The 25035-nt window shown below is 42.1% G+C and overlaps 2 protein-coding genes across 4 annotated transcripts in view; both read right to left on the bottom strand.

Annotated features, from left to right (window-relative positions):
* Positions 1 to 25035, bottom strand: part of rasgef1ba (RasGEF domain family, member 1Ba) — a 124351-nt gene that overhangs the window by 13780 nt on the left and 85536 nt on the right. The window contains exons 1-7 of one of the 3 annotated variants that reach the window (XM_082556070.1): positions 14585 to 14963; positions 7476 to 7658; positions 7241 to 7363; positions 6913 to 7050; positions 1770 to 1985; positions 1239 to 1313; positions 306 to 401 (exon numbers count right to left, since the gene is read on the bottom strand). In XM_082556070.1, coding sequence (XP_082412196.1) covers positions 306 to 401; positions 1239 to 1313; positions 1770 to 1985; positions 6913 to 7050; positions 7241 to 7363; positions 7476 to 7652 — 825 coding nt within the window. In that variant the 5' untranslated portion in view covers positions 7653 to 7658; positions 14585 to 14963. Of the gene's footprint in view, positions 1 to 305; positions 402 to 1238; positions 1314 to 1769; positions 1986 to 6912; positions 7051 to 7240; positions 7364 to 7475; positions 7659 to 13997; positions 14115 to 14584; positions 14964 to 25035 lie in introns of those variants that run through there. The other 2 variants (XM_082556071.1, XM_082556069.1) reach the window with 2 other exon arrangements.
* Positions 19942 to 23703, bottom strand: LOC309719739 (uncharacterized protein). The gene is made up of 3 exons (XM_082556084.1): positions 23597 to 23703; positions 22091 to 22732; positions 19942 to 20823 (listed from the first exon to the last, which is right to left on the bottom strand). Exons 1-3 carry the CDS (start codon positions 23643 to 23645, stop codon positions 20321 to 20323), a joined length of 1194 nt encoding a protein of 397 aa, XP_082412210.1. The 5' UTR covers positions 23646 to 23703; the 3' UTR covers positions 19942 to 20320.

Raw genomic sequence — 25035 nt, 5'->3', positions numbered from 1 at the left:
ACACCGCAGCCTTGTTTAACCTTGTTTTAGGGAACTTCCTCTTTCAGCTGGACTTTTGGGACATGAAAGCTACGTCCATCTTTTATTTACAGCCTATGGTTCGGCCATATTTTAATGTATTACGCAAGAATCTAGTGTAAACTGAGCTGTGAACATTTCTTTGGGTACTTCATTCACTAAACAATTATCTGAAAAATTAACCTTGCGATTTTATCCCTAATGAAGATAACAGTGGTTGTGTACCATCAACAATCCGCCTTCATTAGCAGTGAAGTTTACTGCTTGGCTTGCTGTTTGTTACCTACCATGCAGATCTCTGTAGCCACCAGATAACTGAGTCTGTTGAACCAGTCGACATAGGCCTCCAGGTTGCTGGCCTTTTTGTGATCACTGAAGCAATTCTGCAGAAAAAAAACACCAAAGAAAACCCACCTTCAGTTAGAACTGAAGTTAAAAGCAAAGCCAGTCGATGTCAATCGATTCAACAAATTAAAAAAATAAAAATAAATGAGTGGACCTGTGCAGCCAATAATACTCAGCTTCCCCCTGCTTTTCATCTATAAGCACAATAGCGGTCAATGTTATTCACATTACGCATGCTGGCTCTTTGTGTGGATTCCTCTTGATATAATTCCACACATTCCTCGAGCCTTACGCCACTCGCGCCCATGCCGAGTTCCCGCCACTGAACATGTCGCTTTTTATGCAGACAGACTGAGTTATCCCCGTGTTTTCAAGTGGCTCGTTGGGGGTACGAGGCAAGCTAGCCTAAAAGAACAAAGGCAGCCTTAACCCCCATCACCCTGGCTTCCAAAAAACTGGCCCGTTGCCTAGCAGCCAAACGCCAGAAAAGAGACCACACCGCCCCAAAACACACACACACCTTACCAATGCAAACCCTTGGCAGTAGTGGTTGCTAGGAGATGGGGTGCATGCATGCCCATCTAATCCAGACACTGGGATGATTTGAGGAAATTGTGGTGTGATTGAGTGTGTGAGGGGAGCGGATATGTGGTCTGCTGCTAACGTCTGCAAATAACCTGCCCTCACTTTGACCCATGCAGCAGGCAGTTACTGCGCTGTGTAAACTTAACATCCTTCTGGAAGAGAAACTAGGCCATCGGAGACAAATCAAGTCTACACACCAGATTTCAGCCAAAAAAAAATAAAAAAAAATTGCATAACTACTGTATGTGTTTTCTTATCTGCTGATGTATTCTGAAGCATGCAGTCATTACCTTATCATTATCCAGAGGGTCCTTGTGGACGAAAGCCTGGACGAATTCTTCAGGTCCGATGTAACTCAGTCTTTCCTGAAAAGGGAGAAAGAAAAATCTCTGAGAATCCACGAACAGTTTGCATCACACCAGGACCGTAAAAGGTTTAGTCACCAGATGGTTTCCCTACTTGTTCAAAGTTAGTTTGGGACTTATCTCGCATCATTAAAGCCTACATTTTATCTCCCTTTTTAGAACCTTTGTACAATTAAACCCTGTTTTTCACATTGATTTAGCTGATATGTAATGACTGTGGTTAAGCAGCACTGTTTCAAATCAATCAATCACCACACTGATTTATCAGTCCATCACAGAGATCTGGTCCTGCTCTGACATGCGTCGCCCTCTCTGATATCGATCTGGCCTGCTTCTCTTTGACTTCTGTGTGTGTCTCAGTGATGCGGTTTCAGACTGCTCCTTGGAAGGTCACATTTAGAGCTTACTTCAAAATAAATGACATTTAAACAGATTTTTAAGAACTGCTTCTCTTACCAGCTCTATGTGTGTGAGCTGCTGGGCGACGGTAAAGGGGTCATTGCAGATAGACAGCAGGTCTCTCTGTATGGCTGCCTGAGGCTTCGCTTTTAGAACCGTGAGCCTCTCAGCCGCAGTGGCGTTGATTTTGCCCAGCGCCTCCTCGTACTGGCTGAGCACCGTCAACCTCCTGATGAGGCCCTGGCTCATCTGGCTGACTGCCTTCCTGTAAATCTGTGAGGAGAAAGAAGGAAATCTGTTTGCTGGAACTCAGTTTTAGGTTAGTATGCCATCTGCCAGGAACTTTAGCTTTACTAGCATCTTCAGAAACAGTACTGGGTATCATATGAAGCTTGTTTTCACATTAAAGAACACCCAACTCTTAACCTTGTACTTTAACTTTGCTTGTTTTGCGTTTCAGGGTGGTGCAGGTGATGAAAGATGCAAGTTCACAGTCCAGAGCCACAGAACAGCCATCAAAGTGTAAATTGCAGAAAAATGAGCCTTTTTTCATTTACTACAATATCAATCACAATGTTACACAAAATTCTTCCTGCCAGGTTTATTAATAATTCTCATCAGCTCACGGGGAATAGGGCAGGGGACTCTTGGCTTACTGGCTGAGAGGTCATCTTATTTTGAAACTTTCCTGTGACTCAAACAGGCCACGATTAGATAACAGTTTCCTCTCTGCTCCACTTTAGCATAGAAGTTGTATAAGACGGCCGGTCGAGGGAAAGAGAACATGTGTATCTGATTTTGTGTATGATGAGAAGGCAGAATGATCCCAAGAACCCCTTCACGGCCACATCTCTCATCTCTGAACTTTCTGCCAATTCAGCCTCCAGAATCTGGGATCTACAACAAGACCAAGTTCAACAGGGGTGGGAAAGAACACCCAAGCTTTATAATGGATGTGGAGGGCTGGATGTCTAAACAGCAATCAAGTATGACGAGTCTGTGCTGCACTCAGACATTGGGGATAAAAATGAGCGGGCTTTCATCGCTCTGCTGGAAACAGTCAAGGCGGGACCTTTTTCTGAAATTCCCTTCCCAGGGCGCAACTAATGCATCTGTTTGTGGGTGATGTGGCTGTGATAGGTGCAATGACACATGAAGAGACACATTCATGTGTCAGCCAATCAGCTGTGGCTCTGTGGACACTGCAGTTTTTGGCAAGGGGTGATTGCCAGAATGAAAAATGAAACTGCAGAGAGAAAAATCAGGTTTTATGTACGAGTGCTGTGCTGTAGATTCTCAACAAACAGTGAAAAATGCCAAAATCCGATTTTTGATAGTTGCCAATTGTTTCTAGATTGATGCTTACAGTTTGAAGACATTAATTAGTTCCAAACTTTTAAAAAAAAATTGTCTGAACAGGAAAAGAAAGAATTTGTTGCAAAACAAACATTAAGATTCATTAGTTGCACACTTACACTCAGTCCTCTCTCACACACTGCAATAAACCCGGCTGATAAACACTGTATTAACTCTGCTAATGCTTGACCGTGCTCCTGCACAGTTGGACAACAGCGAGACATGCCACCAGTGAAAATCCACTTCACAGTGAACCATCTGCCGTAGCTTCTGTCCCCACCACAAACAGAGGACAGGCCAGGGTCGGGTAAATATAGTCTCGGATCTTGGAGACAACGGCATGCGTCACATTTCTAAGCAGAGGAAGTCACATTTGCTCACCCCAACTTTTGGCGTTACGACCGAGTGAGCCTAGCAGTGGCATGCGATTCCCTTCACCGTCAACACTGGCAGCGGTCCTGAGGTGGCAGACGACTGCTCAGTGCAAGTCGACACTTCTGAGCACATGGCTGGGTTATGCCATCATATCACTAGAGGTCCTGTTATTCTTGGCTGACTGGTGTCATTTCCTGTGGAGCACCACCTGACCCAAAGCAAAGGCCCGACTGTTTTTAGTCGTTTATTCAACCAGAACTAATGAGCAGAGTAAAAGGTGTACTGGGCCGGATTGTTTTAAACTACAAACATGCGCATGGTGCCAAGTCACGATGCGGCAGAAGTAGCTCTCAGCCAACTAAACGAGACCTCCCTGGTGTTCAGCATTAATCTGTGAAGTCGGCATAATCCGTGTGCGAGTGAATCGAGTTTAACACAAGTGAGATGTTTCATGGTTTCATGTCTTTAATGTTAGAACTTGAATTTAGTCTTTTATAAAAACCAGTTTTTAAAAGTGTGCTTGCATTATTTCAAGGTGCCTGGTGTCGTATTTGTTAATGTTGAACATAGATGAAAACTGATTCTCCCCATTCAGGAGAAACTGATACTCCAACATTGTTGCCTTTGAGTTCCTTTGTTATCTTTGATACAATGCACAGTTTAGAGGTGAGAGTGAATTACAATATGATACCATGCAATAATCAGAATCAGATTTTCACTATGCAATGGTTGTGGCCAATGAAGATATCGGTCCCATTGTCTGTTTAAGCTTCTTATGCAAAGATTCTTGCAGTACCAACTTCACAATGGTGCAAAGCACACCTGCCTCCATCTGAATATTCAGTTTCTCCAGGTATGTCAGGCACCTCGTGTGTCTAAATCATGTGAGAGCTACTAAAAATCTATCAAAATTACCATAAAAACGTAGCATGCAAAATAAAAACTGCACATTTTCAGGTCAAGAACTGTGCACCAGTAAGCGAGTTCAGATCGAGATCACAGCGTCAGTTTTTTTCCTTAGCTGCAGCTTCCCTGTATATCCAACCACGTCCATAATGACAGTCTTACTACAGAGATCAAGGTCTGGGAATGTTCAGAGTGTGGTCTGGACATAAGTCTGACCAGATGTTCAGGACATCTATTCTGGACTCTCTTCCCAGAGCACTGTGGTTGACTCGCCAAAGAACCAGCACCCAACTCTAAACTTCAGACGTGCTTATGCTAAAGCATTTATGTTTTGAATTTCAAACCTGATTTGGAGCCTTCATGTTTAGTTTTGTTTCACACTTTCTCCAAATCAGATCTATTCAAAGCCCCATCCCGAGAAGCACTTCCCACAATTTAAACAGCTGTATTTCCTGGAAATGTCCTGCGGTGTTCACACTACCAAAAATAAGGTGTCATCCTTTCTCACCACGGGGGGAATATCTATGGACACATGAATAAACAACTGTTCAACTCGACTCCTTTCCCCTAACATTTATTTGGTGCAACGTGTGCACCCGGGGCATCAAAGCTTCCCTGAGAACTGTTGTTGGTCAGGCTTTGCACACCATGCTTACATGACATTTGAGTTTATCTTCATGATATTCGGATACTATTGCTTTGTCAGTACAAAACATGCTGTATTGTAAACCCGATCAATCTTTCTCAACGAAATTATTAAGTCAACAAGTTCATTCCTAGTTGATAACATCTCATAAACTACATTTCCCGCAAGGTCTAAGGACACAAAGGCAGGTACTGGATATGCAGGGGAACTCCTGGAAAGATTATTTAAAAACAGACTTAAAATAGACTCGTTTGGAAAAGAAATTGAAAGTAAAGTGTGCATTATTGCGTAATTCACCCATAGCGTGCCAATGGTTTCTCTTTATCTAGTTTAACTCTATTTGCCAGTAGAGATAATGTTTCATTTTGGTCTTAACTGACTAGCAGCAAATAGTACCTCTCATTTTTATTTTTATTTTTGTTAAATATACCAAGCATGGTATTATTTCAGGTAAAAGTTCCTGGGAATCTTCACCTAATGCCTGTTTCCCCCGAAGCTAGAATCAATTTCAACTATCAAAAATATCCACAGAGGTTTGGTGTTAACGCCAGCTGCAGCCAATCTAGTGTGAAATCAAAAGATGTTTGCATGACCGTCAAAACAGTGCGTGTTTATAAGAATGTCTATGAGTGTGTGTACTGCTGTCGACCCTGGGTAAGTTTCCATGGGGGTGGGTGGAGGATCTGGAAAGCTGTAAATGTGTCCAAGTGTCATGTGAGGTTGAATTGATTTCTAGATAAAGTCAGGATCAATACTTGTCCTCGCACCATCAATGAGTCCTGTGGAGCCTGATTAAAAAAGTGGGGGTGCGTGTTTTTCTTGTCTTGAGTGCTAAAGAGGGGGCGGGGGGGGGGGTTTCTCTTCTTCATCACTATCTGGTCCTGACAAGCTGCTGCTGCAACAACTAAAACATCCAAAAATACACACACTTAGTTTGTGTGTGCCACTTTCCCGAGCAAAAGGAATGACTCAAACAATCAGCACGTGCACTGGAAGAATCCAGTCTGATGAGGACTAATATCATTAATTGTTCAGACCAAAGAAAATTTAACTGGGAACATGAGACGGTGACATGGAAGGATAGGAGCACGAGTTACGAAGCACAGTAAACTTGACGAATCATCATGGGACCTTTTTTTAATAATCATCATGAGGGAAACATCTTTCAGTGAATCCCTGCATGAAACAAACTGTCCCACAGGACAAATGATCTACATTAGCATAGCTCTGCAGTTTCGAAGCTCTGTAAATATGAGTGCTTGCCAAGTGCAAGCACTCATATTTGAGAGACATATTAACCTGTCATGGTTCACGTGGGGGGCTTTCACCTCTAAATTTCCATTTTGCCTCCTGCTAGTACTTTAGCTTATGCTAGCACTTCCTTTCATAACATACATAGCATGAGTCACTGCTTGTCAAAACAACGTTTCTATATCTAAATGTGTAAAGTCGGAGGGTCAGCACGTACCCCAAAGATAACAGAGGGTACGGGACAAAAAACTGTTCAAGCCTACTAAAAACAGGCTGCAGCAAGGCTAAAGGCGCACTGAGCCGGTGACATTCAGCTCTGCTGCAGAGGAACAATCCAAATGCTGCCTAAGAAGGAGCACTGCAGGGATGACAAAAAACCCACCTAGGCCATAAACAATGGGGCTTTTCTCTCTCAACCGATCCGGGCTCAAAAGTGCTTTGTTGCCAGAGATACCCCCACTCCACCTCCCTCCGCTGCTATCTGCAAAAAATCTGCCTGCGCCTGTAGCTTTACTGCACGTGCAGTCTACTAAACAGCACTGCACTATTGGTGATAACACCTAAAACTAAACATATTATCTAATCAGCAGGTCATTTGCTACTTGACTGATCTAGAAAACCCCTTTTGCTGCGTGTCGTGGTGAGTGGAAATGAAGAAAGACTGACCTCGTCTCCGCTGGCAAGCCGGTGGGTCAGCTCTTTCAGGCTCCGCATCATCCTCTCATCCCTAAAGTCATATGGGAAGGTTTCTGTCCACTCTGTCAGCAGCTGGAGGATTTTGGGAGCAATCTTCCTGACTCTCATCTGAAAATGCAGGTGAAATATGTACTTAGGAAGGGTGAAAGAATATCCTAGTTTAATACGATTTTTGAGTCCTGTTAGAACTCAATATTTCACTGACTTTTAATGCCATTGTTCGAAACTGAACATAGCAGTGCTGGTGTTTTTTTTTAAAATAGAAGTCATGCTTTTAACCCCGTTCCCCCCAGCATACCTTATCAGCTTGGGGATCGCCAAGCCGCTGCTGCTCCGTGCACAGGTGACACACTTTGGACATCAGTTCATAAGGATGGATGAAGAGGCGAGAACTGAGCAGGAAGGTGAAGATGTATGTCCTCTGTTGAGATAAAAGACACATTTATTAAATAACAAAAATTATGATTTGATTCTTAAAGCTTGAATTAAAAATATATATTTAGCATTTGAAAGCATCACAATGCAACACTCACATCTGGATGATAGTCCACAGTTGGGACCAAGTGGTGAATGAGGGCCTCCAGAGACCCGGACACCAGGTTGTTATCATTATAATAAAGGCCGGGGTAGCCTTCCTCCTTGGTCTGGTACAGGTTCTTGTTATAGCTGCCACTGTTCAGCTGCCCTGTGAATGGTGGTGTCTGAGGCATCGTGTCCTGTGCAAACAAAGAGGACAAACACAGGAAGAGTGAGACGGTGCTTTTTAGATATTTAACCACGATTGCTGATGCAGGTCCAGACGGATCCGAAATAGCTCCCAGACGCAAACGCGGACACTAAAAGGTTTGTTTGGGAAATGGTTTGGACACAGTCGACACCCTTTTCCTCCTCTGGACTTTTTAAGGTTTCTGGTTTGTGGTTTGAGTTTATTTGGATGTACAAATGGACGACTGAGAGAAAAGAAGAAATAAAAGAGCTGAAAAACAAAATTAGGGTTGGACAGGACACGAGGATGATGGAGTCTTATGAGTCATTTGGATGACAAGATAACAGGAACACACAGCTGGCAGACAGTTTGTTCAGTTTTGACCCCGCTAAGCTTTACAGGAAGCTGAACTCTTAACCCTCACAGGATTAGGCCTTTGTTCTATATGACCACAACATTACTATGCAGATAATGTGCATCACCTCCAGTCCAGTAAGCAGCAACATCTAATGCCGGTGCTAACGACTGAAAACAAACGAGGGTTTAAGCTTTCATGAGATAATTACAAAATATTAGTAATTCAAAAGGTCTTCTGACTCAACTCCTAAGCGGGTGGTATCAAAGGAAGCTCTGCATCTATGCTGGAAGAGAAATAAAACGGAAAACACACTTAAAAACATGTAAGAGCTTGTGAGAGTCCTCACACCGGAGAATCCAGAGACTTCTTTTTTAATCCTGAAAGCACATTGTATGATCACATTGTCTGTTAACTTCCGACCCTGCCATGTGAATGTGCGTGACTAAAAGCAAGAAGGAGACTGTGTGTGTTGAAGAGGGCAGAATAGATCATTATGCAGGGCAGGACACGATACAGAGAGGGGCACACGTGTTCTCTGGAGCAAAGGCAGTGAGAGGTTAGGTGTCAAATCTGCCTTTTCATAGCTGAAGGAGCAACAAAACTGTCCCAAACTGGATTCATATCAACCTATTCCCATAAACACTGGACTGAATTATACTTTGCATTACTTTTTAAATTTGTTTTGACATTTTACATTCCAAAACTTTGGTGCTTTTTCTTGCATGAAAAAGGAGTGCATTAAGCACTGCTGCCAGTAGTAATTTGCAGTTCACTTACGGAATAACAGTTCAGTTATACACCTCATGACTTCCTCCATGGAAAACTCTCCAGGTGCATGCAGGTCAGCAGCAGCACAGACATGTCAGAGGGAGAGGTGAGAAATTCTGCAGCTTACCTGCGACTGCTACAGCAACAAGTCTTGGTTTGTTGATCTAGCAGTCAAATACCCTTTTAACACTCTCAAGGCAGGCTTGCAGATTTGCAACAGTTAAAAGCTAACAACCTGATTACCCCACATACATATTTTATGAGTTTTTTTTACTCAGAAGAACCACTGCAGGTATTCTTTTGTGCATTAGCAACAAAAACTTAATTTGAGCCTGAGAGGGTTAAAGAACTGAGGATGATTTTTAAAAACTCCTCAGTCTCGCATTTAAAATTCAAGTCAGCTTCCACAAAGAGAACAAAACCCTCACGTACACGTTCCTCTGCAGTTTACCAGCCTCCTGACCTCTGAACCTGGCTCCGTCCCATGCCAGGCAGACTTACGGCTGAGGATACACAATGAGTCTTTTCACACTTGTGTGTGTGGCGAGGTGGGGGTTGGAGGGGGGGTTAGTGCAAGGTCCAACAATCCCACCTCCATATACCTTCACACCCCTGCCGCCTTGACAATATGCTGCCCCGTGGCTGCCTGCCGAGCCAGGAAGCCTTCAAGGCTGGCGCAGTGCAGCGCTGGCAGGGAAGGAGATGCCAGGAGGTATAAATTGCACCTGCCCCACACACTGGCACAAACAGTTCGAGTTTAAGGTTTTGTTGGCCTGTGGAGGCAACCTGATTTACAGACTGTCTTACAAAAAGGGAAAACATCAGCTGATCCAACCAAGTGGTGAATTAAAGAAGGGGGGGGGGGGGGGGGGAAATCACAAGACACAGTCCTGTTTGCTCTGACACAGATACCAAAACATTCAATTTATTCATGAGCACACACGAAGCTCCCACCCAGCCGAGTCTGCCTCTTTCACACACGCCCTCCACATCTCCATAATGCACGTGTGCACACACCCACCACAGCCATTATTCAGCCAGACAACCATGCCCATTTCCATGAGAATGGTGCGTGTGTGGAGTCGGGGCACAGCGGCCCGAGCATCTGCTGCACCTTGTGGCTTCCCCACAAGAGAGGGACATCACGAGTGTGATGGAGGGAGAAAAAGGGCTATCCTCACTCAGTTCTGGGATCTTCAAATAGTCCACTGTGGTTTTCTACTGAGCCAAAGCGCTCTTTCTCTAGCAGCAATACAGCACGGGCACAGTTGCAGTTTCTCAGAGATGTCGCAGATGCAGAGTGTCCGCAAGGCAGCCATGAATGCTCCACTGGGGTTAAGCTGAAGGGCACATCAACAGCAGCAGGTGATCTAGTGCTGAGAACACGAGTCTTTCACTTTTCCCAGCTGGGATCTGAACAGCCAACACCCTGATCTCAAGTGTGCTCTCCTAACCACTGAGGTTAGAGACGTCTGCTGCACAGAGAAAAGATAAATCATCATGTGCAAGGGAGCATCATGGACCATATGAAAGTGTATTTATTTTCTAAATGACTAATGTGAAGAATTAATCATCAGCCACACAGATCCACTTTTCTTTGCAGATTAACTTTACAGACTCAAACGTGCAGGCAAAATTGAGGCGATATCTCTGCCAGTATCTGATGACCAGAGTTTTGGGATTTGATTTGAATTAATTTACAGAGGCCCTGTTTTCAGAAGACAGTGCAACAACTGGGTTTAATAGTGAGCTATAACACTGCAACAAGTTGTTCTGAGCTTCAGGACTTTTACATCACTCGTCCTCTCTGATGTCTCCGAGCACAATTTGGATTAATCTCATGCTGCCAGGGACAGGTGGGGTTCTTTGAAGATAAAGGTGGTCTCTTATACAAAGAAAGGAAAAAAAAAAACATGCATCGAGGACACGGTGAGATCAGATGCTGTACAGAGTCCTTTTCCTTAATCTCTCGGTCTCATATCAGAGCAGGATTTGTGCCTAGCAGCAAATACAGGTCAGAGTGTTTGAAATCTTATTTTGGAACATTCTTCCGATTTTTCCAGTCTGGAGATCTTGCTTGTTCTTTTTCAACACTTCTTAAAAGACGTTTTAGCAGCATTACAACTACCTTTTTACTCAGATTAGAGCCACTTTCAATCAACTGCAATATAATAACCCCGCCCACACACACACCAGCTGTCGCCTTCACCAGAATCCTAAAAAAGCATATGATGTTTGCAAGCTCTGACAGCTGAGGCAGAGAGATTTACATGTCTTCCAGGTGTCACGTGCAGTCGTAGTAGTAGTAGCAGGAGTGGTGGTAGCAGGCTGAGGGGGACCACATGTCGAGTCCTCAGGCTCTGACAAAAACAAACTCTTAGCACGTTGCTGTTGGTTTATCCTGGCCACCGGCCGGGGCGGCAGCTGAAGATAAACAAGCAAAATGCCACAATTCGCCTCCGTGAGAGGGGCTGGGGGTTGTTTAGGTTGGATGGGTGGTTTTAATTAGAGCCTGACTGGTTGTTTGTGTGCAAAGCCATCTGCCTCGATGTGTAAAAGAAGTCTGGTTTGGGCTTAAAGTGGATTTAAAAACTGAAGGAAATTCACACTCTTGGTTTTTTCTAATCATTTAACAGTTAAAAGATGGTTGAAGAGAGAGAAAGAGCACACCCACAGACTTTGAGCTTTGCCAATCTTTGTCTTTTTAAACACATCAGAGTAAAGATGATCACTTGACAGAGTGTCTAAGACGACAGGCTGGTTAAAGCGCAGACTCAGCACTGCCTTGTGATAACCTGCTGCTCCTGCAAGATTTCTCCAAACTGAAAGAAGTGACCAAAAATGAAACTTAAGGACTTTTATAATATATTGTTAATGTGCAGGAGGCCATGACTCACTGAAAGCTTAATAAAATGTTATTTTTCTCTCTTCCCTTTGCCACGTGGGGACATTTGGAAGCACAGAGGGTCAGCATTTAAAAAACCTCCCCAGGCAAATGTCATATAAGAAGCAAAACTCCAGCATTCGTTTGAGATTACCTTCAGGCTGCAGACCCAACGATGACGCGGGCTTGCAGGTAATTTTGTCGCCAAAACGCACGGGTGGGGCTGCTCCCCAGAGGGAGAATGATGCAGTCTGCTCTCTCAAAACACAGGCTATCAAAGAAGCGACGGGGGCTCTTCCCACCCTACCCATGCTTTTAATGACTGCTTGTGATGAGAGTCCATCAGCAGTGCAGAGATCGTACAGAAAAAAAGCCTCCGCACTTCACTCCCATAGTTCTTAAGCTGAACTCAAGGAAACAGACGTGTTCCCCGTTTAGGCACCCCAGTGTGCTCTACCTGAGAAATTTCTCAGGAGTCAGACAGTCCATACGACTATTTAGAAGTACACAGGTCATGCAATAAAGCAGTGAGATCTGTCGTTACCCTTAAATGTGCAACAGCAATGAGGCAGAAAAGTGGGACCCACATAAATGAAATACTGAAGAGAAAAAAGGATTTTCCCCCCCTTTTTAAGAAAAACGGGCACAAAGTACAACAGTATGGCAGTAAAGGGAACGCAATGCAGCCACCAAGACACTTTAAGGCAGTAAATCAACAGCCCCCACCTCCCCCCACTGTGTAAACACTGAAAGGCATGAGGAATCTCACTCATCCATGGCTCGAGGAAATGAGGGTGAGAGATAGCTGCAGAGTGGCTGGGCACGGGAGAGTGGAGTGGAATAGTGGAAGTTATCTAAATAAGGCCGGCTCATTGGTTGTGTTGTTTGAAGCCAGAGTGTGGTCAACAGTACTTCAAATTAAAGTAAGTTCAGGAATTTGAAGCAAAAATGTAAGTGTTCCAGACCACTGGAATGAAAAGGTAGGACCAAAACAAACCAGATACGGCTGTGATGTGGAAACATTATCTCAGAAATAAGGAGACGAGGTTAGAGAGACTCCAAGAACTCTGGGTTATTTCATGGTCTTGGTCTTAACTTGTCAATGTGACTTTCCATGCCATTTTTGCTCTTGGAGGTTAGCAAAAACATAGCCATAACTGGTGTGATTAACATGTAATAGCAGCCATTAAAAAAGCTCCTTGACCCTGATATTCCTGCTGGCTGAGCTAAAATTGTATGAACTATTATAACTGCAAACACGTCCTATCAGAGGGTGAGCCACACTCCTCCATCTACCCAGCAGCAGTACATCAACATATAACATGCAGCCACTAACAGCTATGTCACCTCTCTTGAGTGTTTTCACACCAGTGTTGAGTGCTGGGATATAAGCTGAGAGGGAGATGTTTGCAGCTGTTGCTCCGAGTGGTAAAAATCACAGGTTCCATAAGGGACTCTGTCACCTGGCCTTATCGGTCCTCAGCAGTGCCATGAATCCTTCCACCGCTGCAGACACCAACACGGAGGGAACCCCCTGACAGCAGAAACGGTGCCCCTACAGCTGCTACTTCTGAATTTTACTCCAAATCTTTAGGATCTGATGGTAAAGTCTTAAAACGTCAGCAGCAGCTCCATGGCAGCGCTGTCTGTTCTTGATGAAAGAGTGAACACTGATTCCTGTGTACTGGTCTGGTTTGCAAGTACTGAGATCATCTTTTGAAATTCAGAAGATGCCAGATTGGTTGGTCCGATCATCAGGATCAGGACCTGCTTCACATTTAAACATTGTTCAAACAGTAGTTTCATGTTTTCTGTCACAGTTCAACCATATTGAACCTGTTCAGCCATTATACCCATGACAACCAGGCAGCTGTAACTGTAGCAAAGAAGACTGTGATAAGATGAAATATTCCATCATATATTTTGTTGAATTTCAGCTCTTTACTTATTGATCTTTGAACTTATAAAACTAGAGGCGACCCAGGTTTAGGAAGCAGTCTGTAAACACAGCTAAGGTGAAGCTATGAAGACAGCTTATAATTCACAAAGATCTGCTGAGGTACATGTGATTACATTTACCTTTTAATGGCCACTTGTGTGAAATGCAGCCCTCCTGCCGCCTCAGCACCCTTATTTCACGAGAGGAAACTTCCCATTTCGCCCCAGTGCATCTGTTTTTCTGCATTTGCTTCACATCAAGCAAATCCCACCACAACCCCAGGGATTCCAGAGTACAGTAGCAAACATGTAATCCGCAGTAACAATAACTCATTCAAGGGCTTCCAGGAGGCACTCTCACATTTTTAGCGTCCTGCCAAATAACCAATAAACGGATTTACCTTGTCAGCACATTAAGGAAACTCCAACTCATGCTCCTAATACAAAGCAGTGGCACGAAAAACCAAGCGCAGCAGGCCAGGGTGACCCAGGAGAGATGCGGGATTAACTTCACTGATCCCTCACCGTCTCGCAAAGGAGAGGCAGGGAGAGAGGAATCCTCTTAGCCAGAAGGTAGTGGGGGTTAAAAATAGCCCGCCATTGACACCGATTTCAGAAATCCAATTTTTGGGGCAGGTCTTTGGGTCAATTAAGCAAAATTAAAAATCCAGAAATAGCTCCTTAGTAAAGCCTGTCAATTTGGGTATTACTGCCCACGGTTGTTTTTTGTAATAGTAGGATAAAGTCAATATAGGCGCACTAATATTGGGGAAAAGGTGCTAAAGGAACACAACAAAACCAAAGTGCAATGTTGATATTCACAGATCATTTAGGAATAGAGTCGCAAAGCATCAACTCATTCAGATTCACGTTTGGCTGGAAATAAAGTGCGCTCTTTCACCACCTGCGCGCATTTTGGACACGTCGGGTCTGCAGAATAACATTCAACAACCAAAAAACTGTGCGGCTGTAAACACGCACAACTCACCTCAACAAGCCGTAATCCAGGTACAAACTCTTTGGTATCTCTCCTCTGAAAATAAGCGAAAACAACCTCTGATTTCTCCTTTCACATGCGCGCAGAGCAGACGGTCAATCCCAGCAGTTCCTCCTGGCTCCGGACACTCAGTGCACCATTATTCAGGTGCAAACGCGAAAGGGAACAAAAAATGTGTATTCCCGCTTTCACAGCGCCAACGGGATCAAGTCAGCTCCAAGAACAAGTCGTCTAAATGAAGCAGTGCTGACTCTGTCTCTCCTCTGCAGCATTCACTAGTGTCTGAGCTCCAGAGCCGCGAGCAGCCTGAAGACCTCACAGCGAGGGAGAGGCGGCAGCCAATCAGAGAAGAGAAGCGCCCCCTCCCTGCCTGGTCTCATCTCTTGTTTTCAATTTCATTTCTCTTTCCCTTTCTCATTTTAGCTTTGCTGTATTTACAGAAATTTCCGATGAAGCCATTCCCTTTCAAAGGAAACTCCGGATAATATGGACTGTGGTTCTAGAAACGGGAGCATATTTAAATAGAGACGAGTAAAGATTTCAACCAAGAAGTTTACGCATCAATAAAAAACTAAACAATTAAAAACAACATTAGATTAATTTTATGCAGGGCTATGATTATGGTGTAATTCTGAAAGTGACTTTAAGGGTTTGTTTTAGGTTGTTTTTATTGAATCCATGAGCTCACTGATTTTATGAAATGAGTAATGCAAGCAATTTTTTTTTTTATTAAATTTGCTTCTGCTTTGAGCTGCAGCTGTAACTTTAGCACACTAATGATGACAGCTCTAGCATACTCATGTTTAGAACTTGTAATGGTTACCATGTTAGAATGGCAACATCTAAAGAAGACAATAAACACGGTAAAGACACCAAAGAAGTCCCAGTCTGTCCATCCAGTTACACATCTGGTGCCTAAACATACACATTTAAACATCTGCTAACTTCAGTTGTTTTTCCTAGATAGATGGTGTTTCATGTTTATCGTGGGTTTTCAAGGGTTTTGATTTCAGTAAAGAAAAAAAAAATACTACAAGCAAATTTACAGCATTCAATTTCAGGTATGAACCCAGCAGCAGCAGGACAATCACAATGCTAACATTTTATTAGCAAAAGCTGCTTCCCTTTCAAAATAATGAAAGAATGTAGTGTTATAACGCAGAACATATATAAACCATTGATATTGTATTTACAAAAACTTCTTTTTAAAAATTATTTTTTGTTTTTATAGAGTTTTTATATAGAGAAAAGTGTGAAAACCACTAAAGGGAACTGACTTACTTTGACTTACTTGGCTCTGGTGAACATGAATTTATAGCTTTAATCAGCAAAGCCCATTCTTAGTTAGACCTTTAAAAAACACAAGTAAAATACAGTAAAAAAAAAAAAGAAAGAAAGAAAGAAAAGATTAATACAATAAATAAGTGGCTAAACAGAAAACTTAAAAAACAAGAAACATTTTATTTAGAACCGGTGTAAATAATTTTATCTATTCAGCTCCAATGTTACGTTCAACATATGTCGTCCATGTGTAACCCAGCAGTCACCAAATTTTGTTCAAGTACTAAATACAGAATGGAGACTTTGAAAAAGCGCCACACAGCAGCGTTCACAGTGTTTACTCTCATAGTTTAGCTGTTAGCATGGTAACATTTCGTCATAGAGGAGGACCAAAGTCATTAGTGGCATTGTAAAGCGCTTTGGGTGCCTTGAAAAGCGCTATATAAATCCAATCCATTATTATTATTATTATTATTATTATTATTATTATTATTATTATTAACATTTATAGTAGAGAGTGAGAAAAATTCAGGAGGTTAAATAATCAGAAAGATTCAGTGTGTGGGGGCCACACACTGATTATTGCTAAAAAATGTTCATAACACTCCATCGAATGCTGACGTCAGACTGCTTGAAATTTTCTGGATGATAATTTGGCCACTGGGTCAAACTGGGAACTCTGGTACACTTGACATAATCTTTTCTAATCCACTATTAAAGAATAAAAGCCCATATTTTGGATCCGATCCTTATTTTGCGTTGTTTTTGTGCTGTTATCACTCCTGTAGTCTCAACACAGTGAACCCAGCATGATAATTGAGTCCATCTACTGTCAAACCCACCAACTCAAACTGCAATCCCTAGTTTCAAACTCTATGTGACAACAATTACAGTAATAAAGAAATGACTAAACTTGGGCTACCTGTACTGTCCTGATTAAATTATAGGACTTTATTAGTAGAAATAAAGAATTGTAGAAGCAGGAAGAAACTGAACTTTCCAGCTGCTTTTTCTTTGTCTTCAGTCATACAAAAAGTCCCGTTTAGCTCCTCAAACCAGCACTGGCGCTCTCTTATTTGTCCACACAACTCAAGATGACAACTGTTTCTAAGTGGGTGAGACATAAAAGGAAGCTGCCTTTTGTAGCAAAATTAAACATTTTGGTTTGCATTATTATGTGGAAAGCTGCTATATTAGATTTCTTTGAAAAAAAAAAGGGGAAAAATGGATCCGTATTAAATGAAATAAACATGCAAACCACAATCGTTAAGTGACAACTGTATTAAATCCTTTGATGCTGTGTTCTCTGGCAAACTGTAATCTTGGCAATGCCGCCGTGTTCTCTCTTATGAGATAGAGGGGCCATTGTAAGTGTATTCTAATATTGTATTTTTAGTTATTACTCTTTGGTCCAACTAGACACATCAATTAAATACAAATTTTTTTGCATCAATGAAAGCCCGACTGGAGGCAGAATTGGGAGCACGGTACAAGTGAACCTTTAAATGACTCATTTTCTTCCCTTATATCTGCAGAAAATATGTTATCGTCTAACAAAACTGATTTTTGACTGATATTTATTTGTTCAGAAGCTTCCTTAATGTTCCTATAAGCTTTAAACAACAGCAGGCTGATTACATTTCTCCCTGCAGTCAGGCCGATGAACATACAGAACCATGAGTCATGCAAAGATGATGCACTGATTGATAGTTTAGTCTGAGAAATCTGTACTGGATGACTTTCTCCACATGTCAGAACAGAGTAATAAGCCCTGGTACAATAACAGCAAATCATCCCAAATCTCATCAACATCCACTTGTATTACTTAATCCAGGATTAGCGCAGATTTATGTATATGCACTAATCTGGCTTTTCTCTCGCTTAAATGACTGCATAGAGATCAGGCTTGAAGTCACTGTGGGGAAGACCACGAGGCACAAATGAAATGCAGGAAGTAATGCTCAGTTGGTTTTTATTTAACTGAAACTTCCATGTATTTGGGGCGCATTTGTTCCTCATGCTGTAAACTGCAATAAAAATGAAATAAATCACCAAGAAAACAACCTTTGAATAAGTTGTTTGTGTGTTTTATGAAGGCCTGCTCTGTGACAAAGAGGAAAGCAGGTGAGATTAGAGGCTGTCCTGTTAAGGAGCACGAGAGAAAACTAGACTTTATTTTCATATTTTTTACATCATGTGACCACAACCAACCAGGTGCTTTATTAGTGTGACAGTTTGTGCAGCTTCACATGCACGAAGGTCTGCTTTGGCCCAAGAGATGGAAATTTAGTAATGAGAAGGTGAACGTGAGGATCTGGGTGGTCTGCAACACGTTACGAATCCTGCGATGTAGTCGGAAATATTTACATGGTTATATGTTAGATTTGGTATTTAGGACGTAATAGTCAAATATACAGTGTTTCCTTTAAATGCAACTTTTAAAAATTTCCAAAACTGAAGAATATACACACACATACTTATATGAAGTACAATAGACACTACTACTTGACCATAGTGTGTGAAACTACCCGTTCATCTGTAGGAATATATCATCATAGCCTGTGGCTCAGTTATCACAGAGCGTATGCTTTTATACTGATGACAAAGAATAAAGGTCACAAGGAAGTTGTGTTGGATAAAAACGAGCAATAAGACCTATAAATGTTCTTAATTAAGTTCACTTATTGGGGATTATGCAGCAGGATTATAATGTAATGGTGGGTCATGCTAGTCCACAGATGGGTGTGGCTTATTCTTTATTAACACAAACATCAGGTTTTAACAGACAGGTGGGATGGGTCTGTTTGTTTTGGCAGTTTTTGTTTCACTTTATCCGTTTACAATAAGGAAGATATCATCAGTAAGTATTCCAGTGGTTGGGTTTTCCCAGCCAAACCAGTATTGATTACAATCTGGTTCATACATGTCAAAAGGAACTGGGGCTTTTTCATTTTAACTTGTTCACACCCCTTCAGGGTAGACAATGCTGAATGCCTGAGTGAAAAATTTCCAGTTTGTCTATTCAGGTAAGAATCAGCATGGAGCGAGCCACAGCCTGGAGGTTTAATAAAAATGTCTCCCATGAGTGTGAGAAAATTGCCGAGTGTTGCAGGAAGACAATATACACCATCGCAGCAAAGGACTGCTCAGGTGTAGCTCGTTTGATACAGCAACGAAGAAACTCGAAGCCTGGAGTCTCGGAGCTGCGCTAAAGGTCTTAGCGGGGGTAACATCCAGGCTGACATGCTGGGTATGAAATGTTCCCGCGGAGACGTAAATAAACAGGCTTCACTGTATGTTTGTGCTAGTTTCCCAAAATAGCTTCAACACTGAGCATCAAACACAGGCATCAGGAATGTACAGTAAACTGTTTGCCTCTTTCTGTCACCCCCCCCCACTGAAGCAGCCAGGTCACAGCCCTGCATCCTGCTAATGGACCGCAGGGACAAACTGAGTAAACACTGAAGGAATCAAACCTGCGACTCTCTCATCGCATCTGCCCTTTGACTTTAGTCTGTTATGGTCATCTATTACCGCTAAGCTGTCAATGCTGTTTATTTTTAATGACTTTTTCATGTAACAGAAGCAAGTTTGATATGAATGGAGATCTGATGTGCTGTCACACAGCATGGACAACATCTCATACTTGCAACTTATTGCACAGTTATTGCAAAAGCTGTGATTTAATTATTCATCTGTTTATCATTTTCATCTGGATTAGAAACAGGAGTCACTTTTTAATGTGGTATGTTGGAAAATTTCTATTAATACTACAATTCACACACACATATAATCCTGTACACTGACTTAAATATTTTGATTTGATTTTGCTGTTGTTGTTTCAAGGTTGGTTCACATTGCTTCAAAAGTAAGAGAGGTTATTTGTATGAACAGTTAAGCTTTGATCTAGATCCAAGGACGCCACCACTGAACCCAAACACGCTGAAGATGATGCCGACTGATTCTTACTTTGGCTCAACAGTTGCGATAAATAACTGAAACAAGTCAGTGGGAGAAATACACATTTCAGTCGAAAATGGTTGAAAAATATACACTTTTAATTTCTGTGAAAGTGCATCGAAACAACTCTGTAACATTTGGCGAAATTCACTGACATCGCAGAAATCCCCTCAGCAATGTGACTGCAAAAACAAGAAGAAATTCCTCTTTTACACTTCAACTGTAGTTTCCTCTTTTTTGGATTTCTGGGCCTTTAAATGTCAAAGTAACAGTAGCAGTCATATTATTCTCACAGACTTTCCGCTTCTTTTTTTTTGGAAGTGGGGGGGGGGGGGGGGGGGGTATCTGTGCACTTGGCTCAACTAAAATCTCCCACTCAGGATTCGGGCTGGCCTGACTGTGGGAGCTTGCCTCATTGCTAATGTTATTTGTGTCCACCTGAGAAGAAATATCAGTCCGCACTTTGGGTCAGCCACTGTAAAACTCCTATCTCCTGTCTTTGTTAGTATGGTTTGGAGCAGCCTGTCCCCCTGCTAAAGTCCGGCTGCCCTCACAGCTACACCCCTGCTGTTTGCTCAGATTGGTGAGGAGCTCCAGGACTCTAATCTCGTGCTCCATGCGAGCTTTCTCCCTCCTCTCCTCCCTCTCAGCCGTCTCCCTCTGCCGCCGTTCCTCCCTTTGCAGCCACTGGGCCAGGAGCTCCTGGTGCCATCGGGCGTGCTCCTGCCTTTGACTCTCCAGCTGCACCAGCAAGCTCCGGGTCTCAGAGACCAGCTGCTGGAAGCACTCTGACAGGTGCTTAAGGACAGGTTCGAGACAGGAAGGTGCAGGGTGATGGTCGGCAGAGGCAGGGAGGATGTTGGGGTTTATATCTGGAGGTGCTGGGAGAGGAGAAGCAGTGGACTGGGTAAGAGTGGGAGCAGGAGGAGCAGGCAGAGGTAGGACCAAATGTGGAGAAAGAGTGCTTGAGCTATTTTCCACTGTTGTACCTGCAAATCAGGATATAAAACAATACATGCATGGTGTTATTAATGACAGGATTGATTAATAGACCACAAATATTTTCACAATTGTTTGGTTATTAGCATGAAGTCTGTCTCAACTTTAAACATTCAGCCTGTTATAACTCAAGTGCACTCAGAGGGAACAAGTGTCCTTCTCCTCCTCAAAGCTTTATGTTTTGAGCCTGTAGAAAGAGGCTTTCCAGACCTGTTCAGGTCAGAGTACAACAATAATACCACATGGGAAAAATATAATAGAATATAAAGAGTTATGTAGTCGAGGAATTTCACCAAGGAGGTTAAAACCTCATTTGAAGACTTGAATTAGCATCATTTGAAGCACAAACTGCTGCGCATGTCTGGTGGGAGGGGCTTAGAACAGAGCAAACACAGCTACAGGCTTTTTTCGGACACTTTCGAAGAGCAAAAAAAAAAAAAGTATCATGCTTTATTGCTAGTGATACCTGAAAGACTCCATATTGCTAAGAACCAAAAAAAATATGTTCTCGCTTTTTATGGAACCCACTAACTCAAGAATGTCACTCCCACATTCAACATCCAAGTTCCGACGTATCTGGAACAAAGCATCTCTCATTTCAAATCCTGGTGATTCTTTAGCCCTTTCTGGGTCTATCACACCACAGCTGTGCCATATGTCATCAACGATAATACTGGGATGAATGATTACTTGACATTTAAAAGTGTCACGCTGCAACATCATTTATATAGCCTTCCCAAGCCCAGGCATATCTGACACTGAGAGCAACATGTCTCCTTTCATTGATGATTTAGAAACTAAATATTTAGCTACTTAACTGACCTCAAATAAAGCACGACACTGCAAAATATGCAGGGAAATAACACACTCGAGGCAAAACATCTGAGGCAAAAGCAAAACACCAACACAACCAGGCTATAAAGGACGATATAGTAGGTGGTGATGTGTGACCAAAAGTAATTACTCTACTGAGCATCGCCATCAGTAGCAGTACTGCAAAAGAAGGATGAAAAATGCCCTTCATTTACTGACGCTTCAAAGTGCTGTGGCCTGCAAGCTACAAGAATCAATAAAGCATTTTTTCCCTACATTGTTAAAACCATTATCACAAATCTTCTTGAAATATCCAGATAAAATTTTGAGGATCTATCTCCGACCCGTACTGTTTAAACAAAATGTAAAAATCTTCTTGACTTTAGCTCCTAAAATAAGATAAATGTGTCTTGTTTACATTATTATTTCAGTAACAGTACATACCGTTAATATTCGGGTGGATGGCTGTCTCCAGATAAACTTCGTGGTGCCTGTCCCTCGGATGCTGTGAGAATCCCGTGTCGCTGTACTCTAACTCATCCACCGACTCTTCTCTGTGCTCTACCTTTACCTCAGAGTCCAGCTGACAGCCTGCTCTCTCCTCTAAAGAGCTTAAATTTTGCCTCATTGAATTCCCCAGAGAGCCACAATGGTGTCCACTTATGTTTGTACTGGAATTTAAATCCGAGGTAAAACTCCCTGTCCCATCAGTGGAGTCAAAGTGGCCCTCTGACACCTGTTGGTGTGAAACAAAATGAGACCCTCCTTCCCCTCCCCCTGTCCTTCGGCCCAGCACCGCATCCATCTCGGCAAAGTATTTAAAAGTGCACGGCTGCGAGCTGTCCATGCTTCTCTGCAGTTTGGCTCTCACGTAGTTAGCCTTGAGAGTTTTGACTCGAAGCCGGCACTGGTGGGGACTCCGAGAGAAACCCATTTCACTCATGCGAGCTGAGAGGTGTTTGAAGACATGCCGGTTTCTGAGGTTTTCAGCCAAAGTCTTCTGGACTCGCTCATCGCTCCAGGCGCAGAGGAGCACCTGAGTTTCCTCCGCCGTCCAGTTAACCGAACGCTCTGCCTCTCGTTTCCCTGCACATGTACAATACAGATTTATTTTTTCATTGTTGAAAAGTGAAAACACTTGTGAGCTAGCTTATTAGGTGCATGTAGGGGAAATAACATTCTATATTTTAATACTGACTGAACACGATAAATGAAATGAGTGATGGCACTTTATTATATAGTAGTATAATAGAGGGCCTGTACAGTGCTGCTGTTACAAGTATCCCAGCTTTGGGATGACAGAGTTTGGTGTGTATGTCTGACATTTGGATCAACAGTGGTTTGGTCCTGACTCACACAGCTAGATTAAATGATACTGATCTGATCTCTCCAGTTCTACATTGTTCTATGTTTACTACACTGTTAGCAGAAAGGCTAACAGCACTTTGCATCTTTAATTTGTATGTTTGCAGCAGTTTTTCACTTAACTGCAAACTATGTTAACTGACACAACAGGACTGGAGAGCTCCAGCAAAGACACTGTCCCTGCACTTGTGGTAACATAACTGTGTCACACCTGTCTCTGCAGCTAAGAACGAAGTGTGAGAGCCTTGCAGCTAAAACGCTCAGAATATGCCATCAAACGTATCAAGTGGACTTCATAATAAAGGATTATATTTGTAATCAGAAACTGGAAACCTGAGCAACCTGCTACCTGAAAACTGTCTGTTAGCAAACGTGCTTATGACATAGCAAGCGAAAGTCATTCTGCATTTTACTGACAGACAGCTCAACGGCTTTAAACGGACTTAAACTGAATCAAAGGGGACTCTCTGCTGTGTCACAGACTTCTCTAACGTGTGCAGCTAACAGCTAACTGAGCACATTTCAGCGGCTCTGCTTTCTGTTCAGCAGCGCAGTAAAGATGCCGGCGGGTTCACACGGTCTTACTCTTTGTTGTCGACACGGAGCTGGTCGAGATGATCATCGGGGGATTCATTTTGACGCGGTGCCCCAAATGTAAACATGAAAACACACACAGCGACACTTCTCTTCCGGTTAACGGAGTTCAATGTCTGACGTCATGACGTCGAGGAAATTTATCTTGGAGAAAAAACCCGAAAATAGTACATTTGGGTTTTTACATTACAAATGACTTCAACTGTTTGTATTTCTGTGTTAATTGTTTGTTTTAAATAAACAATGTACACAGAAAAATATCAACAACAAACTTAAGGGAGTTCCTTTCAATAATAGAAATCTTCAAAGAGATTTCAGCCAGAGAAACATGTACTGGAAATGTTTTAAAATGATAAAATGGATGATAGTAAGTGATTTAATGTGCTCTATAAACTATAAATCATTCTCCATCTTTTATCTCTTTCACTGTATAATTTCAAAGATGTTCTGGATGGATGTAGCCAAGTTTCAAAAAAGGAAATACCAGAGGAATGTTGGGATAAATACATATTTCATTACACATTTCCTGTAATATTTTGGTCAGGAACCAATTTGACGTTCTTACACTTTATTAACAATTTTGAGTATAACACTATCTTTAAAAAAGGTATTATGAAAACCCCAGTTTGCAGTTTAAGACATTAAAAATGAAAAAAAAAAAAAGATTATTAATTTTAAATTCTTCTGAACCGATGTAGAAAATATTTTTGATATGATATTTGGAATTGTGATTTTAAAAAAAAAAGACAAAAAGGAATATTTCATGACTGATTAAATGATCATTTACATGGGATTGCCAAGAAAAAGGCAACTTTAATAAAATCAATAAAAACACAATATAGGGGAGACCGGGGATAGTTGTAACGTGGGTCAGTTGTAACACTTCCAATTTCTCCAATCAGGGCTAAGTTTCAAATGATGTGACTCATCCTGTGCATGCCCAACTCAGTTCTGCTATCACATGTGAAAAATCAGCACATTTTGTCAAACACCGACAATTTAACATGAAAAAAAGTAATTTGTAGTCCAAGAAGTAAGTTTTTCTAATTTATTTCAATTTCTAATAGCATTATCTGCTTTGCAGTTAAACTCATCAAACTTAAATTATGTTATTTGTATGTCTATGGGGATATATTCTGTGTAGGTCTTTAGTGCTAGTGTTTTAGCCGTTGGCTGTAATGTTAGCTAGTTCATGGCTATAGGAGTCTGGGTCAGTTGTAACAGCAACAGTCTGGGTTAGTTGTAACAATAATGCAGATGTTACAACTTACCACACTATTACTTTAACTTATATTAAACAAGTTGGGGCAACGACATCAGCAGAGAGAGGTTCACTGGTCGCTTTTGTATATGCGGTTAATGCCATTGGCAACACAATTCCTCCACTGTTTGTGTTCCCACACATACATTATGCAGACCACTGTGTCAGA

Source organism: Aulonocara stuartgranti, assembly GCF_965226115.1.
Source record: "Aulonocara stuartgranti genome assembly, chromosome: 12".
NCBI classification, from domain to species: domain Eukaryota; kingdom Metazoa; phylum Chordata; class Actinopteri; order Cichliformes; family Cichlidae; genus Aulonocara; species Aulonocara stuartgranti.
Note: the sequence above shows the minus strand (reverse complement) of the source record. Positions and strands in the feature narration are given on the sequence as shown.

Coding starts and splice junctions, on each gene's coding strand:
- LOC309719739 (XM_082556084.1), bottom strand. CDS start 23,645: ATGAATCCCCCGATGATCATCTCGACCAGCTCCGTGTCGACAACAAAG. Junction 22,733..23,596: donor CTCCGTGTCGACAACAAAGA/GTAAGACCGTGT, acceptor GTACATGTGCAG/GGAAACGAGAGGCAGAGCGT. Junction 20,824..22,090: donor CATCCACCCGAATATTAACG/GTATGTACTGTT, acceptor CCTGATTTGCAG/GTACAACAGTGGAAAATAGC.